Here is a 16,067-nt window from a genome sequence, read left to right as displayed (position 1 = left end):
GGGTGCGCGCACACGCGTTGGGAGGCAAGACTCACTGCAACAGAACAAAATATGTACAGTACACCGAAATAAGTACACGTTGCTCACCGAAATATTATGCAAATGTATTTTAAAAATACACATCTTAAAGGGGATTTTGTTGGGAAGTCCTTTTGGAGTCTCCACAAATAATGGATTAGTATTTTCAAAAATAATCTAATGTAAATTATGTGGCCTCGAATTAAAAATAAAACATTATTTGGGACCAACTACATCATATACAACACATACACAAATTCAATATCCTTTAGAAATTGAAATATAGAACAAAATACTGATTAGTTTCGCCTATCGACATCCCTTTAAAACACACACACACACACACACACACACACACACACACACACACACACACACACAACACACACACGGCACGTGTGCCTTATTTTTAGCAGCAGAAAAAAAATCGCTTCATTATCGAAAGTTGTCTCACAATCAGAAAAATCTGTGCTCACCTCCATCTAACGCAAATTTATCTTAATTTGCGAAGTTAATTGAAATTAATTACGTCGATAATTCGTCACTTTTAAGGTTACACGTATAACAGACCTCAAATTTGGCAATTTTATATTCCCATGGATTTCAGGTCGTATTCAGTTAAAGTGCATCAAATGAGGGCATTGTTGGAGTGTGACAGAACATCGTTCAAATTTGCCCAAATCATAGTTATGGTCTCATTTTAAGTCGTTTTTTTCTTGAATTACATGGAGCAGAAAAAGTGCGTTGACATTTGTGGTGACTTTGTCATCGTAAGTATAACAATCTCGCTTTGTTTTTTTTTTCTTTTTTTGTTTGGGGGGGTGCATATTTGTGGCTAAAAGGGCGTGCAAATTGTGCGTGGCTTCGGTCAGCCTTCTGGCTTTGGGCGGAATGTGAACTCCGACCACGCGAGAGCAAAGCAAACTGCACGAGGAGGAGAATTTACTGTTGAACTCTGCATTCCCCTTCCCTCACTAAGATGGCGCCTGTTGGTGACCCCCCCCCCGCCTTTACCCTCCCTCCTTTGCACAGCCCCCATTCCACCTCTTCCTCCCGCCTTCCCGGCCCATAAATCCGTTGTTGTTTATGAAAATTTACAACGCGGCAATCCGGCTTTACGAGGCAGCTCGGCCTCCAATTGGCCGCGATTGGTCACGTGGGCGGGAGCAGTGAACATGAACTTTTTATATCTAATTTCCAATCGAGGAATAGAGCAGCCTTTCATTAAAGAGGCTCAGGCTCCCACACGGATGCTTTCACCGGCGCCCTTCTTAAGCCTCAACCTCGCGTGTCTCTCCCCCCCATGCCCTCCATGCCCTCCACCCCCCCCCCCATTTAGACGGATTTGATGCCACGGCAGCTTTCTTTTAGACGTGACTGGATGCTTTTTTGGCAAGACGTCTGCAAGGCGTCCCGGGGCGTCACTGGCTGCCCTGCGCGCACACCCCCTGTTTCCATCGGGACGCCTGCCAAGTCTCGCGTCCAAAGACTCTGCACAATAGGTAAGACGGCTCAAATATTGACCTCCTCCACCTGCGGTAGCATATCAGTAGCCATATTGTTATATTTTATTTCTTGCTGCTCGCTAATACTGGTCAATGTTTGACTTTGAAGTTCACCCCCCCCCCTCCAAAAAAAAAAAAAGAAAAATATACATATGATTGCTCTCCCCTTGGATTGTCCTTGGCATCGCTCGGCGTGCTTTTTTTATTTGTTGTTGACTTGAAACTGGGTTGGGCTTCAGGCGCGATGGTGTTCGGTTGCCCCGGTGGGGACACGGCGGGCTGTTTGCCGCCCCCGTGTGGCCGCTGGCCATAAAGGCGCATTTGCGGTGCTTTCCTCAAAATGTCCGAAGGGGGCAAAGATTGGCACGTTGACCTCTATTCCAGGGGAAATATGTGTTTGAAGTTTGGGGCTCGGCGGGAGTGCGCGTGCGCTTACACAATAGATCTGACGTGCATTTTTTTTTTTTTTTTTTAAAGCTGCATAAGTCCCAGCTGGTGGAGAATCCAGGACATGCCGGACTGGTGACTCATATCAGAAGCAGCTTTGTAGGTCGTTAAAACAGAAAAGAAATTTGACTCATTTCGAGAAGAAAAAAATCTATATAACAACTTTCAGGACGTCATAATTCAGTCACTCGCAATATAAATTGTGCAAGGCTGACGAAATATAATCCAGTTACAATGATGAAAACCGGAAAGTTGAATGCAGAATGTTCCTTTCAATAGGACTTCGTAATTTTGTTTTAGTCTTTGATTCCATCGAAAGTCGATTTTATATGCAATATTAACGTGCACAAAAGTGTATATCGTACTACAAATCAAGCAGACACAATTGATACATTTGCAACATTTGCAGTTGAAATCAGATTCCACATTACCGTCAGTAAAAAATGCTTCATAACATTTTTGGAAGTCAAGCTGGAAATGATGCTAGTTCTATTTTTGCGCATTTGTGTTGTGTTTAATTTAAACGAAGATTATGCCCCCCCCCACCCCGAGCAATGCGTGTTAGAGTGTGAGGAGCCTGCAGAGTGCCCCCCTTCGCGACCACCACTCATTCGGTTTTTTTTTTTTAATTCTTCCACGGTCTCTTTTTTAGCTCCTTGGTGTGTCCTTGTCTCGACTTGGGGATTGGGGCTGGGGGGTTCTGTGGGACCTTTGTTGCCATTGGCCCGTCATAAATCAGCTGTTGTAGGAAACACATGAACACACTTTAGTGTCCTTCACGCGCGGACGAATCAACATCTCCAGTATTTTATTTTATTTTATTTTTTTTTTTGGGGGGGGGGGGCGCTCTCGTCTATTATTCAAGACGGGGCTACATAGTATGCACATTGTTCCGCCACTGCATCTGACCTGTGCACACGCAAGGCAAATAGCTGATCAGGGGCGAGCAAGCGTGAACCCAAAAGCCTCTTGGCAAGCTCACAAAGAGGCGAGGGGTGCCATAAAAATTCCACGAGTCTGCATGTGACCAAACGGGAGTTGCTGCCATTTTGTTTTGCTTTTTTGTTTGCGTTGTCTGTCTCACTTGCACGCGGCTACTTTTAGAAACCTGTTTGAATTCATGCTGTCGTTATATACCGTAGCTCGAAAGACTTATTTATAAAATGCATAGAGAAATATATTTTCACACCCCCCCCGAAAATAATTTACACATATAGTGTCACTTTTTAAAGATGTCAACTATCTATTTTTCCTCTTTATTGTGTAAATTTCTTTTAAAATGGCCTTGACTATTATATATTATATTAGACTCCTACCCGCATTGCTGTTGACTTCCATTGTCACAAATATTTCTAAAATGTTCTGATGTCTTTTATCCTGCCTGCTAGACGAGTTTCCCTTTCACACAAACATTGAACATTGCAAGACAGCAATTTCCACTTCTATTGTTTCTTCGTGTAGTAATTATTAATGCCAGGTAGTGACGTCACAGTGGACGACTCGCTAAGCAGATCTGCCTCACAGTTCCGAAGACTGGGGTTTAAATCCCGGCCCCGCCTGTGTGGAGTTTGGGTGTTCTCCCTGTGCCTGGGTGGCTTTTTTTCCGGGTGCTTCGGTTGTTCGAAGACACTAAATTGCCCCTAGGTGTGATTGTGAGTGCGATTGCTTGTTTATGTGCTGGCAACCGGTTCAGGCTGTATCCCCCCCCCCCCCCCTCTCGCCCGAACATATCTGGGATGACCTCCAACATAGCTGCGACATTGTATTTTACAAAAATCAAGTTTTCACTGCTAGATACATAAATAGAAGTACATTCATCTCCAAGATTAGATGATAGTATTTTTATGTAGGACTTGTGGGAATACACTGCTGAATACATTTACATATTGGTTTTGAAATACCTATTTTCGGGAAGGGGGGGAGGGGCTAAGGTATACAGTACCTACATTTTGACAGTGACAAATCCGTTTTCACAATAATAGTCACACGGGGTCAAAATGTGCATTTTGCAAAGGTGGAATCCATGTGAAATTGCGTGAATGCGCGTTGCACAACCGCCCAATTGCATTTTATTGGTAGCTTCGCTGCATTCGTTCGTTAGTGTCCTGGTGGACGTTTTACGATCATATTGATGAGTGCAAAATAGGCGCCGAATGGCTTTTGTTCCACGAAATGCCCAATTTGCACTCATCGACTTCATAAGAGACGTCGCGGCTTCGTGACGGACTCGCCGGCGCTCGCAAGCCTTCAGCAGAGATTGCACTTCGAGCACGCCCACCCGCCCGCCCGGGCTTGCATTGTTTCCAAGCGGTGCGTCGGGGTTTTTGCCGCAATGCTCGTTAACCTCCGGATGACCCCGCCGGCGGAGTCAGTGCAACAGTTGCGCCAGAGGATGGCGCACCACGACAAGGCAAAGTTCGCCCTCAGCCTCAGAGTCCTCCTCATCCCCACCCCGCGCGAGTTTACCTCCGGAGGTCACCGAGCAGGATTTACGACTGGTCAACAAAAGCACGTGATGCTCCGCCGTACCCCATATTTGGGTGCCTACGTAAGAGAGAATCAAGTCCGTGGCCCGCTCATTTCCATAATTCATCATAAATTGTGCAAGGCTGCAATCGGACGCGCGAAAGCATAAGAGCCACAAATCAAGCACGCTTGCTTTATGCTTTTCCACAACTCGAAATAATAACAAAACAGCGGCGGAAGCAGCAGCGAGCAGTGGAGGAATTGTCAACAAATGAGCTCCTATTTTGTGAACTCATTCTGCGGTCGCTATGCCAATGGCGCGGACTTCCCGTTACATAATTATGGCGAGCACGGTTCGGCGGACGAGCAGTACAGAGACCCCCCCGCCGTGCACTCCGGCAGGTACGGCGGCTATGGCTACAACGGGATGGACTTGACCGTCGGCCGGCCCGCGAGCGGACACTTCGTGGGCGGCGAGCGGACCGCCGCCTTCTCCCCGAGCCACTCGGCGGCCGCCACCCCCTCGGCGGAGCCGGTCAGGTACGCGCAGCCCGCCGCCGGTGGCGCCGCCAACCCGACTCTGTCCCCCGCTGCCGATCCGATCCCGTGCTCGTCCTCGGTGGCCGGCTCCACGCAAGTCTGCACCGAGTCTCGGAGCCAGCACCGAGCCGTGAAAAACTCGCTCCCCAGCCCGTGCTCCAGCTCCGGCGGGGGCACTCTGCTGCACAACCGGGACTGTGCGCCCAAGGGGTCGCCTCTGGACGACGACAAGCCCGCGGGGAGCACGCCCGGGACGCCACAGAATGCCAGCGACCCCACGCAGCCCCAGATATATCCCTGGATGAGGAAACTGCACATAAGCCACGGTAAACTTTCTTCACTTTGCGTTTCTAGCCCGGGGGGTAGAAAACACGCTCTGTAAGTTGTTGTCGTCTTGGAAAAGCCAAAAGTAGAGCTATGACTGTACTTTGCAGGTTAGTGCAACACATTCTTGAAACTGACAGTCTGTATACGCCAAAGTCAGACTTCGACGTTGCTCAGGACTTTTCCGCGAAAATAGGAGCGTTTTCTCAAAATCTGAAAGCAAAAGTCACGATTGGGCAAGACAAGATTTCTCCCAGGTTTTGGGAGGCTGCACAAAAGTCACCAGTGTGCATGATTCAAGTTGAATTGGGTTCTGTATTTTTTTTCAATGTGCTCCCATAATAAGATGGCTCACTTATTCGAGGATTCACTTGGCGTTTACAAAATGTACACAATTAGCTTGGAATGCTACTTAAATGTGCTTGAATTGTTTTCTTTCCAGTTGCTTCTTGTTTTTAAAAAAAATACTCGTGACGTGCGTTGCACATGTATTCTCTAATATAATCTTCTATATTGAAATGAAGTTCAAACGCTTCCAGGATATTTTTGTAACTCAATGCATACATTTTCCTCCTTTCTCTAACTCATTAAAAAAAATAATAACTCCCCCCCCCCACCCCACTCTCTCTCCTTCTGTTTACTCGACACAAGATTTGTCAGGGCCAGAGGGCAAGCGTGCCCGAACCGCCTACACCCGCTACCAGACCCTGGAGCTGGAGAAGGAGTTCCACTTCAACCGCTACCTGACCCGCAGGCGGAGGATCGAGATCGCGCACGCCTTGTGCCTCTCGGAGAGACAGATCAAAATCTGGTTCCAGAACCGAAGGATGAAGTGGAAGAAGGACAACAAGCTGAAGAGCATGAGCATGGCTGCGGGCGCGGGAGGCTACAGGCCTTGATCGTCCTCCCCCATCTCACCCCACGCGACCCACCCACCCATCATCATCACCCCGGATGAGGAGTGATGCAAAAATCCAAGTTCTGTCATATCAACTTCCTGTTATGTGGCCGCAAAGACGAGAGGCCACCAGGAGCGGCCGGCGCTATATCCGACCCGGTTTTCATTTACAGTAGTGGGAAAGTACTCCGTCACAATTGTACTACAGTTCTGCCTAGATTTAGAGACAATGGATAAATAATTGTTGGTTTAAATTATTTCTTGTTCAGGAATAAAACAAAAGCAAAAAGGAGAATATGCTACCTATTAACCAGCGAATGCACTCAATGTACACACTCAAGTTCCAGCTTACTTGTTTAGCAAAGTTTTCTGTGTACCTCCAGTATATTGTGTATTGTATTTATTTGTGTGGTGTGTATTGTGCTCAATTGAGATATTTTTTTCTTTTGGTAAAAAAAAAGGCCTCCAAAATTCCGAAAAGTGATTTTATGCGTGTCGGCTCAAGTCTTGCGTGTACAGTACAACTGCGCATTATATATTAAATTGTTTTTGCATCTTATAAAGACATAAGGCTTGTTAAAAATGTTTCCTTTTTTGCCTCTTTTTTTTAAACTGCATTGTATATGACCCCCGTGGTGTTAAGCTTTTTTTTTTAAAAAATGTTTTTTTTTTTAAAAAGACTGGAAGTCAAGAATGTACTGTAAAAGGCATTGTTGCTGTTTATCATGATAATTATAATAAACTTTTTACTGGAACTGCAATTTTTTGTGCTGTTTTCCTTCGAGCTGTGGGACAGGTTATTATTATTTTATTTAATTTTATTTTTTGCTCCTCTGATCAAATATCGAATAAAGCTCAACAGGTTTGAAACGAATGAAAGTATTCTTATATTTTTGTTGACTCACCTTCCTCGCTTGCAGTGTTGTCGAGCGTTTGGGTTCCTCATATGGCGCGGAGACTTTATTTTTTCCCCCCACCTCTCATCAGCTCGACTTTTCAAGCTGTAAACTTTATTAGGCGCCTTTCTGGCTCTTTGACATTTGGGTGCTAAATGAACGGGGGGGTTTTGTCTATGAATTAGATCGTAAAAATCATCCGGAGCGCGTCCAGATAGGCTCACTGGCCATAAACGGTCACGTGGTGGCCATTAAAGTAAGTTTTATGGTTTTGGGGAGTTGACAGTATATTGCACATAACATATAATCGCACTGACGACGAGGCTTGGTCTGACTCTGCCTTTTGCAGCCATTTGGGAAGCGGGACTTGACCAGGACAGAGCGCAGCTTGAGCTCAGTGCGCCCGAGTGGACCGGACCGGACCGGGCGCTGCCTGCGTGGCCGGGATGAGGAGCGCCTCTCCGGGTGAGTTTCTGCTTATTGCACGCTAACCCGAGAACAAGCCAGCCTGTGTTCAAGAGTCGAATGATTGTGTGCGCTCTCTCGCTATCTTTCCCAATTAGTCCATTAGACTAATTTGTCAGCGGTGCTGTTCTGAATTCTGGTCTGGGCAGATGCTGCAGGCGGGCGGGCTGGGCTGGGCCGGGTCCGGCTCATGGCCATTTAATTGCTTCCTTCCCCGTGTAACTTGTTTCCCTCCATCTGTGGCGCGACTCATAATCCATTTTTGCATGTTGGATAATTATCTCTGCGTCCATTTCCACCCACTAACTTCTCGTCTTCGAGGATGTGCTGTTTTTTTTTTTTTATTTTCTCTCTCTCTCTCAATTTGATGACATTGTGTCGTGTCCTGTGAATCCTCCAAAGTTTTCTGTGCTGTGCTCATCGCAGACACACAATGTTCTCTGCGTTCTGGCTGCATTTGCGCCGCCATGATGGTTTGCAGGGGACGTTTGTTGTATTTTACGCATAGGATGCACCCCCCCCCCCCGCCCATCCCCAATTTGGGCTTTGCTGTAAACAGTGTCAAGTAAACACAAATCGGGAACAAACAGCAGCAGGGAGACGTTTGAAAAGGAATTCCGTTTTGTGTCAGCCACGTCATTTTGTCTTTGGGGTTGAAAAGTTCAAATGTCCCCCCCCCCACCACCCCTAAGCCCCACGTTCCCTCCACCCCAATCGCTTTTTGGAAAAAGTCACTCTCGCTTTGTGGTGACGCAGGAAAATGTAGACACAATCCTAGCTTGATTTTAAGAAGAAACAATGAAAGAATATGCTGACGCTTGCTGTGCTTCTTGTGGGCCTGCACGCAGTAAAGTTAATATTAAAAAAAAAAAAAAAAGCATTTGAGACTAGAAAAAAGGTTTATCACTAAAGAAATGCAAAGACAATCAAGCCGATATTATAGTTACGTGTAATTCAATCATAAAAATTATGAAAGTGGTCACAGGAGTGAATTGTAAAGTGTTTAATTGAACTTTAATTTCATTTTCATTTGGCGATATTTAAGTGCCGTTTTGTCTTATATCGCCAAAAATATATGTCAAAAAACATCTTATATAAGGGAAAGGTATCGATATTATACACTTAAATATTCCTTTGAAACTTTGTGCTCGAAAAAGATTTTGGACGCACTTTAATGGCACGTCCAATGAATTAAGAGTCAAGCTCTCTTTGGGATGAGCTCCCAGCAGATCGGATGGATGTTTCTCAATTTTTCTGTTTATCGACGGTATGATCAAAACAATTTCATCAAGCCCCGCTGCCCATAACGCGCGATGCATATTGCACATTTCTCATCGGAGAGGCCGACGCCGAGCTTCAAGCGCTTTGTCCCCCTTAACACAATGACAATAAAACAACACGCAGGCTCGGCTTTTTTCGAAATGAAAATCCGAGGCAATACGTCAAATGATTGCGCGTGCGGCCCGCTGCCAGGCTGCCGGGGGGGTTCACGCGCGGGTCAGCCTGCAGCGCCAAGATAAATGTGCATCCTCTCCGAGCCACCAGCAGAGCTCGCTTTCGGCCAAGTTCACCGGCAGCCTGCAAATGCGGCGCAGAGGCGGCGCGCTTCCTCGCCCTCGTCCTGATAAGAATGAGCTGCGATAACGAAAATCATCTTCCGATGCTGCGTAAAGACAACAGCCGGGCTATTTTGGGGGCCGTTTTTTTCCCAGTGCTACCTTTGAAGCGATTTGCATATTTCGCTACCATCGTCTAGCACGTTTCATCTCATCACTCCGCGGGTAGCGTCTCGCAACTAGTGCAGCTTTTTCCTCTCCATTAAATATATGGAAATGACGGCCGTCTAGTGCATCGCGTTGAGATTGTTGGGGGGTGTGGGGGTGTGGGGGGCGTCGCGTCTCAATGGGCCGTCTCTGACGAGAGCGAGATAGCAGCAGAGAGGAGGAGGAAAAAAAAAATTGGGGTCAAAAGTTGAGCAGCAAGTCTCCGTCATCTGTTCACTCGGAGCCTCATAATGGCGATCTTGACTCGTCCGCACAAAAGGCAGAATAGCTTTGAATTACATATGTTGCGGCGTGCACTCCAGGTGAACCCTGCATGCGCGGTGACCCCGCGTTCAGGAGGCGAGGGGACCCCCCCACCCCTGGCCCCAGCCGTCCCCAGCAACAAGATTGAGTGGCTGGCGTTTTATTATCGCGCTTGATTGGTGAATTTCCTTTGAATAAATTGCGTTTGATATGTTTGGGGACGGGGGTGTCGGCGACATTTGCATTTTGAGGATTGATACTCTCGACCCGGTCACCGCGTAATGGGAAGGCCCTGACCACCCACCGCACCCTCTACCCCCCCAAACCGAGCCCCTGGATCCCTTAAAAAATCATTTAGCCTCTCTCATCCTCATCTTGTTGAATAGAAAGCTTTTAGGGCATCAGAAATGGCACAGATGTTTTTTTTTTTTTTTTTTTTACTGACAAAGACACGATTCAGACTGAATCGGGTCGCAAAGTTGTGCGTTTGTTTGCTTTTAAAAACGTCAAAGTCCGAAAAGACCATTTGCCGCAATAATGTCAATTAAAAAAAAATCTTTGTGTCAGAGGTGAGAATTTTCCTCTTAGACACACTGAAAAAATTGATCATTTACATCGTTTGCACGTGACTAAAATGTGGTACAGTTACATCAAAAATACATTTTTCGTTTAGCATATAACCAGTCAACTGATGTACATGTTGAAATATTTTTTTTATTATTTACTAAAGCATACCTCCTAAATGATCTCAAGATATTACACATATATATATATATATATATATATATATATATATATATATTAAATAGAACCCACGACTTTCTCAGGAACAATACCAAACACGTGGCTAGATCAGGAATCAAATCGCTATTAATAAAATGATAAACAGAATTTGGCTATTGAGGATTTTTTTTATTAGCAATAAAGTACAATAAAATCAGAAGTACACGCCATGTGAGATTTGATAAACTTTTTTTTACAGCAGTTTTCACTTTCAAAATAATTTGTAATTGATAACATACTCATGCACGTCAACTTTCTCCATTCGAACGTGATAGCATAACATAAATATTTCCCATATTTTAACAACAAGCCATCTTTTTAAATGCTTTTACATTTTTTCCAGAAGGCTGTGCGTATATTAGATGGCAACGGCATCACATTTATATTCTTTTCAAAGATGTGATGGACATTTTTTTTTTATCCTTTCCCAGAATCCTCAGCACGGCCTCGCATTGCACTCTGAGGGATTTTCATGATTGCGATTGTGATGTATAGACAAAAGCCCTCGCGTGAGCCACCTGCAATCTGTCACTTTACGGCCACGGCACTTCACTCCTAATGTAAATTTACTGTAAGACGTCACCGTCATGTATCCGAGCCCAGCAGAGCTTCTTCAACTCGGCGCTGGAAGGAAGATGGCGCCACGCAAGCTTGTAATCTGCTTTTTCGGGGTTTGGACCGGCAAAGCAACACGGCCGCAACTTGCTTTTCATTTCCAATAGAAAGCCGGCCGGTTCAATACATTTTGGAGGATTTTATTTTTTAAATTCCAACGCACACTTTTAAGGCCTCTCAATAAAACTCACCCCAATAAATGTTGCCAGTACATTTTGACGATGACAAATAGCAACAAGTGCAGCAGGCCTGTCGAAACCTTTCGGATAACTATCGGATAACTAGCCGAGCTCGCCCCGAGCCACATTTAAAGAGTGGCAGCAGGCTGTAAATTTCACGTGCGGCTCTTCCGAGTCCTCTCGGTGACGCACAACAGTCTGCAACATTGCCCTGCCGAACCGAGCCAAAATCGGCCTTCGCATCCAAAATCTAGGAGAAGAGGTGAGAAATGAGTGTCGAACATGGATGACTAAAGATGTCCACGATACCCTCCAAATCCACATTTGGCCAGAAGTCCAAGTCCGGGGTGAAGAGCGGGTCAGCGCGTCCGAGTGATATGAAAATGTCACCCCTTTAGAAGGAGGGGGCACGCCTTGTTGTTTAACAAAGACTGTCAATGGGCAAGATTAATCAGAAACAAAATGGAAACGGTGTCAGTTTGGGGTCAGGCAGAAGTTATCTCTGTTTGGGGGAGTGAAGACAGACGAGGGGGGGACGTAATGGGGAGCAAGGAAACGCTTTTCAATATTTCTGAAGTTTGAGCTCCTTGTTTGCGCGTGCAGAGGCCTTGTTGACGGGGGCAGGCTGTCCCGGTGAGGACTTGCAGGATCTCCACGGACGACACTGGACCACCTGCAACATGGACGCCAGGCAGCGAGGACGGCGAGCAGGTCAGAAACTGAGAAACAAACAAACAAACAAACAAAAAGACAACACTTTTTAATGGGTTGAGGGTGGGGGGCATTGCAGACTGTACAGTGGAGCGATGTGTGTGTATGTGTGTGTGTTTGGCGAAAGTGCAAAATAAAATTAAGCAGTACGTGCATAGTGTAGGAAGCTCATCCGACGTCATAGAAGAAGAATAATACAGAAATACGTGGCTGATATTTAACTTATTATTATTATTATTAAAAAGCAAATGCGGCTTCTGAGGCCAACTGGGCAGTGTGAGATGTTGGCAATATGCGACCTTTGCTTTTGTTTTTGGTTTTTATACTGAATTTTGGAAGTGCTCGTGGATCGAGCGTCATCTTTGCAGCACTCTTGAATATTGTATTGAATATTGTATTATTATTATTGTTATTAATGCTTCAGAATGGTTACACGGAGGGTTATCATGACGAAAACCCATTGTTGCATTTAAGGTGTTTTATTAATATTATTTTTTTTACACATGTGCAGAAGCCAACGAGTTACTCTTGAGCATAAGCGCTTGTGAGACGATGTTGCGTTCAAGGATCTTCTCCCCGGTTTGAGAGCAAAATTTCTCCATGCAAGGTTTTTTTTTTTTTTTTTTTTTTTTTTGCTATGCTGCCGCTTTTGTTGCCAGGTGCGTTGCTGCATGTCTGCAAATGTTTCTGGGCGAGCCTTTCGGAACACATTTCGCCCATGGCTGCCAGGATTTGCTTTGGAGATCACTGTCATCCATCCCTAAAACAGTTTATTGATGACTTCTGAGATATGAAAGGACATCTGAATAATCAGATTCATATCGGCAATGGGTTGCCAGGTTTATGCGGCTTTTTTTTTACTGGCGAAACGAAGGAAATTTCTTGCTTACATAAAAGCAATGGTGCGAGGTGTTATTATTATTTTTTTTTTTTGTGTGTATTTTTTTAACCGCTAGCGATGCCGTCCAATCCAAGCTGGGGCTCCGCAAGTCATTGTCCATAAAAGTGTTGCTGATGATCGTGTGCAAATGTTTATTTTACACCCAATCCTGTCATCGAGTCTGTATTTTGCAAACCCACGCGAGCCACGTGCACGTTAATAATCACAAATCTTGCTTCGCTTCAGTGTTTTATGAATATATATACTCATATTTGAGGTTTTTTTTTTTTTTTTAGTTTTTTGTGTGTGTGCACGGACTGAAGCCTCGCCCCCAAAAGTTTGACGCCGTGCAGTAAACGAGTACCTCGATTGGTTTTGCTTTTATATAATATGATTTAAGAAGGAAGGGGGCTACGTAAGCCAGTCCGCCGAGGTTCTGCTGGTGCCAGTGCCATGCTTTCCATTGGTTCCTGTTTACATGATGCCCACAGGACCCGCGCTGATTGGTGGCCGCGCTCACGTGACCACACAACTTTGTACATTTGACAGCGAGTAGGAGGGTTTTGTGGAGATCAGAAAAACGACAGCGCGATAAAAATTAGTATTGTTGCACTTCACAAATTAATGACCATGAGTTCCTACTTGATAAACTCCAACTATATCGAGCCGTCCTTTCCTCCATGCGACGAATACCAGCAGGGCGGATACATCCCCAACCCGGGGGACTACTACGAGCGGCCAAAAGACACGGGCTTCCCCCATCACGAAGAGCCGTCCTACCCCAGGTCCAACTACACGGAACCGGGCTACGATTACACGAACGTCGCCGCGGCCCCCGGACTGGACGATTTCAGCGACGGCCACCACTCCGCCCCGCAGCCGCAAACGCTTCCTCAGAACCACGGACCGCGCCTCGCCTCGGCCCCGGACGGCATTAAGGACTGCAGCCTCGCCGCCGAGGTCTACCCGGGCGTGGTGAAAGGCAAAGAGCCGGTGGTCTACCCCTGGATGAAGAAGGTCCACGTTAGCACCGGTGAGTCGCCATCGCGCTCCGAAGGCGTCCACGCGAGCGCGCGCGTGGAGGAGCCATTGAGGCAGGGCTCGGAGCAGGCAGGAGCCACTTTACAGCTGCAATTTACGACTACAGAGCAGCGGGGTCGGTAATTAAGGAGCCTCGTAAATTTTATTGCCCGTGTTGGTCTGTCGGGGCTCATGCGCCTTTGTTGCTTTTTAAGCCAAACTGGAAGCGAGCCAGCGCGTAATATCCGAGCCCGCTGTTTAGTTGATCTTTCTTAAGCGTGAGCTGTCCCCGGACGCTCGTGCGCGCATTACGTTGTCGAAAACGTGCAAACAAATCCAGTCCAACTGGGGCGGTAGGTGGTGGTCGTGGGGGTGCTTTATTGGTTTTGGAGAGGAATCTATAGGAATTGTTTAACACCTGCCTGTTTGCCTGTGTGCGACCCCCTTACCCCCTCCTCCTCCTCCTCCTGCTCCTCCTCACCCCTCGACCTCCACTCCCAGTCAATGCCAGTTACGCCGGAGGAGTGCCCAAGAGGTCCCGCACTGCCTACACCCGCCAGCAGGCTCTGGAGCTGGAAAAGGAGTTCCACTTCAACCGCTACCTGACGCGGCGCAGGCGCGTGGAGATCGCGCACACCATGTGCCTGTCCGAGCGTCAGGTGAAGATCTGGTTTCAGAACCGCCGGATGAAGTGGAAGAAGGAGCACAAGCTGCCAAACACCAAGATCCGTTCCAACTCGGCCACGTCGTCCTCGTCGTCCTCGTCCTCGTCGTCGTCTTCCGGGCCCCAACAGCAGCAGATGAAAGCCGGCCAGCAGCTTGTCCCCACGCCGTGCACTGTGGGTCTATAGTGCACGGCCCGCCCCGCAGTGCAAAAATAAAAGGAGGAAACAACAACAACAACAACCCAAACTAGACTGAGACGGCAAAGAACACAAAAGTGGGGAAAAAAAAGAAGGACCGAGTGAAAATTTTGGTGTTATTTGCCCTTTGTGCCCTTCCATTCTGCGGTCGTCTTTCGCGTCGTCACATAAGCTTGAATTCCTTTTTTTGGGGGGTGTTTTGGTTTGTTTTATTTTTTAAATCCCACAACGGCGACTGAAGGGTTAATAGAGTTGCGTTTTTATTTTTATTTTTTTTTTACGAATGAAGGATAACGCACAGTCACATGGATCAAAACAAAGTGTTGCATTTCAATAAGAAATGGCCAAATGGGTGAGGTACACGCTTGAATCCGTCCCTGTTGGACTTGTTTTGAATTATTATTATCCACGGAGAATTCTAATATACTTGAAAACTATGATTTATAAGCAGATTTTTTTTAAGTTTAGGTCTACTGCAGTCCCGGTGTGTGTTCGAGTGCTGAATGTATATCCAGGTGACGTGACCACATTGTAATGTACATAATCAAATCATAAACGAAGGCACAACGAGGAATGCATTTCTACAGGTATAGAAACATTATTATTATTTCTTTTTTTTTTTTTGGCTTGTCAGTTGCGTGTCGTGAGGTCTTCTGAAATAGTTTGATTCGTGCGCGTCTGTTGTCGTGTTGTTCTAAACTGTGAATAGACATCCGTTTTTTGCTGTGGTCTCACTAGTGACCCCTGTGCTGTGTTGGCTATAGTGTAGACTGAATATGTCCTTGTGTAATAAACGTGTACTTCACTTGTAAAGCTGCGTTGGTTTTTGATTGAAGCCGAGGTTGGATTTGCGCTCGACGTGTAGCCACAAAAGCCGAACGTGCATTTTTATTCATTTATTTTGAAATGTTTCATCACACTGATGATTAGCATTACTTGGGTGTATTTTAAAATCATTTAAACACGGTCCTACCAAATTTGAAGGGAGTGCGCAAAATTGCACTTCATGTTTCAGTCTTTAAATAGAAAACAACGATTACTACATTGTATTATTCGAGACGCAGTATCCTTATTTGTTTATTTTCCCACCGGTGGGGGCGTGACATTTACAGACATTTTCCCTAAACATGTCCGACTGTAATTTTAAACCTGAGGAATCCCAGAAAGTGTTTTGCAGCTCCAGGCCGATTGTGCAAATGCATCCCATCGCCTCCGATTGTTTTCCAAGGCGACCCCAGCCGGGGTGGGAGCGCTGCTCTCTACCTGCTCCATCCAAACAATGGCGGGTTCAACCAAGGGACACGGCCCGACTCCTGACCAATCGCCAGGTCCGCGGGCCTTCTTCTGACCCCTGACCTCTCGACACATACAATGTTCAGACCATACATCAGTGCCGAGACCCCCGAGAGGCTTTTCTTTGCGTCGCAGAT

At 46.2% G+C, this 16,067-nt stretch overlaps 3 protein-coding genes across 3 annotated transcripts in view; all 3 read left to right on the top strand.

Annotated features, from left to right (window-relative positions):
* The first annotated feature begins 1,362 nt into the window (after positions 1-1,362).
* hoxa3a (homeobox A3a) overlaps positions 1,363-16,067 on the top strand; it is a 28,134-nt gene continuing 13,429 nt past the window's right edge. Inside the window, exons 1-3 of the mRNA XM_061813948.1 lie at positions 1,363-1,520; positions 7,444-7,559; positions 11,767-11,874. The gene's annotated coding sequence lies outside the window, so the exon portion shown is untranslated. The remainder of the gene's footprint in view (positions 1,521-7,443; positions 7,560-11,766; positions 11,875-16,067) is intronic.
* Positions 4,362-6,951, top strand: hoxa5a (homeobox A5a). The gene is made up of 2 exons (XM_061813981.1): positions 4,362-5,302; positions 5,952-6,951. Exons 1-2 carry the CDS (start codon positions 4,708-4,710, stop codon positions 6,197-6,199), a joined length of 843 nt encoding a protein of 280 aa, XP_061669965.1. The 5' UTR covers positions 4,362-4,707; the 3' UTR covers positions 6,200-6,951.
* On the top strand, positions 12,535-15,429 carry hoxa4a (homeobox A4a). The gene is made up of 2 exons (XM_061813991.1): positions 12,535-13,787; positions 14,276-15,429. The coding sequence occupies exons 1-2, from the start codon at positions 13,379-13,381 to the stop codon at positions 14,623-14,625; spliced, it is 759 nt and encodes a 252-aa protein (XP_061669975.1). The 5' UTR covers positions 12,535-13,378; the 3' UTR covers positions 14,626-15,429.

This window comes from Syngnathoides biaculeatus, chromosome 1, assembly GCF_019802595.1.
Source record: "Syngnathoides biaculeatus isolate LvHL_M chromosome 1, ASM1980259v1, whole genome shotgun sequence".
Taxonomy (NCBI): Eukaryota; Metazoa; Chordata; class Actinopteri; order Syngnathiformes; family Syngnathidae; genus Syngnathoides; species Syngnathoides biaculeatus.
The sequence above is the reverse complement of the archived record's forward strand: the minus strand, read 5'-3'. Positions and strand labels throughout refer to the sequence as shown.

What these genes read in the sequence shown, in the direction of transcription:
- hoxa5a (XM_061813981.1), top strand. Translation starts at nt 4,708, where the DNA reads ATGAGCTCCTATTTTGTGAACTCATTCTGCGGTCGCTATGCCAATGGC. An exon ending in GAAACTGCACATAAGCCACG is followed by an intron (nt 5,303 to 5,951) that starts GTAAACTTTCTT and finishes ACTCGACACAAG; the next exon opens with ATTTGTCAGGGCCAGAGGGC.
- hoxa4a (XM_061813991.1), top strand. Translation starts at nt 13,379, where the DNA reads ATGACCATGAGTTCCTACTTGATAAACTCCAACTATATCGAGCCGTCC. An exon ending in GAAGGTCCACGTTAGCACCG is followed by an intron (nt 13,788 to 14,275) that starts GTGAGTCGCCAT and finishes CTCCACTCCCAG; the next exon opens with TCAATGCCAGTTACGCCGGA.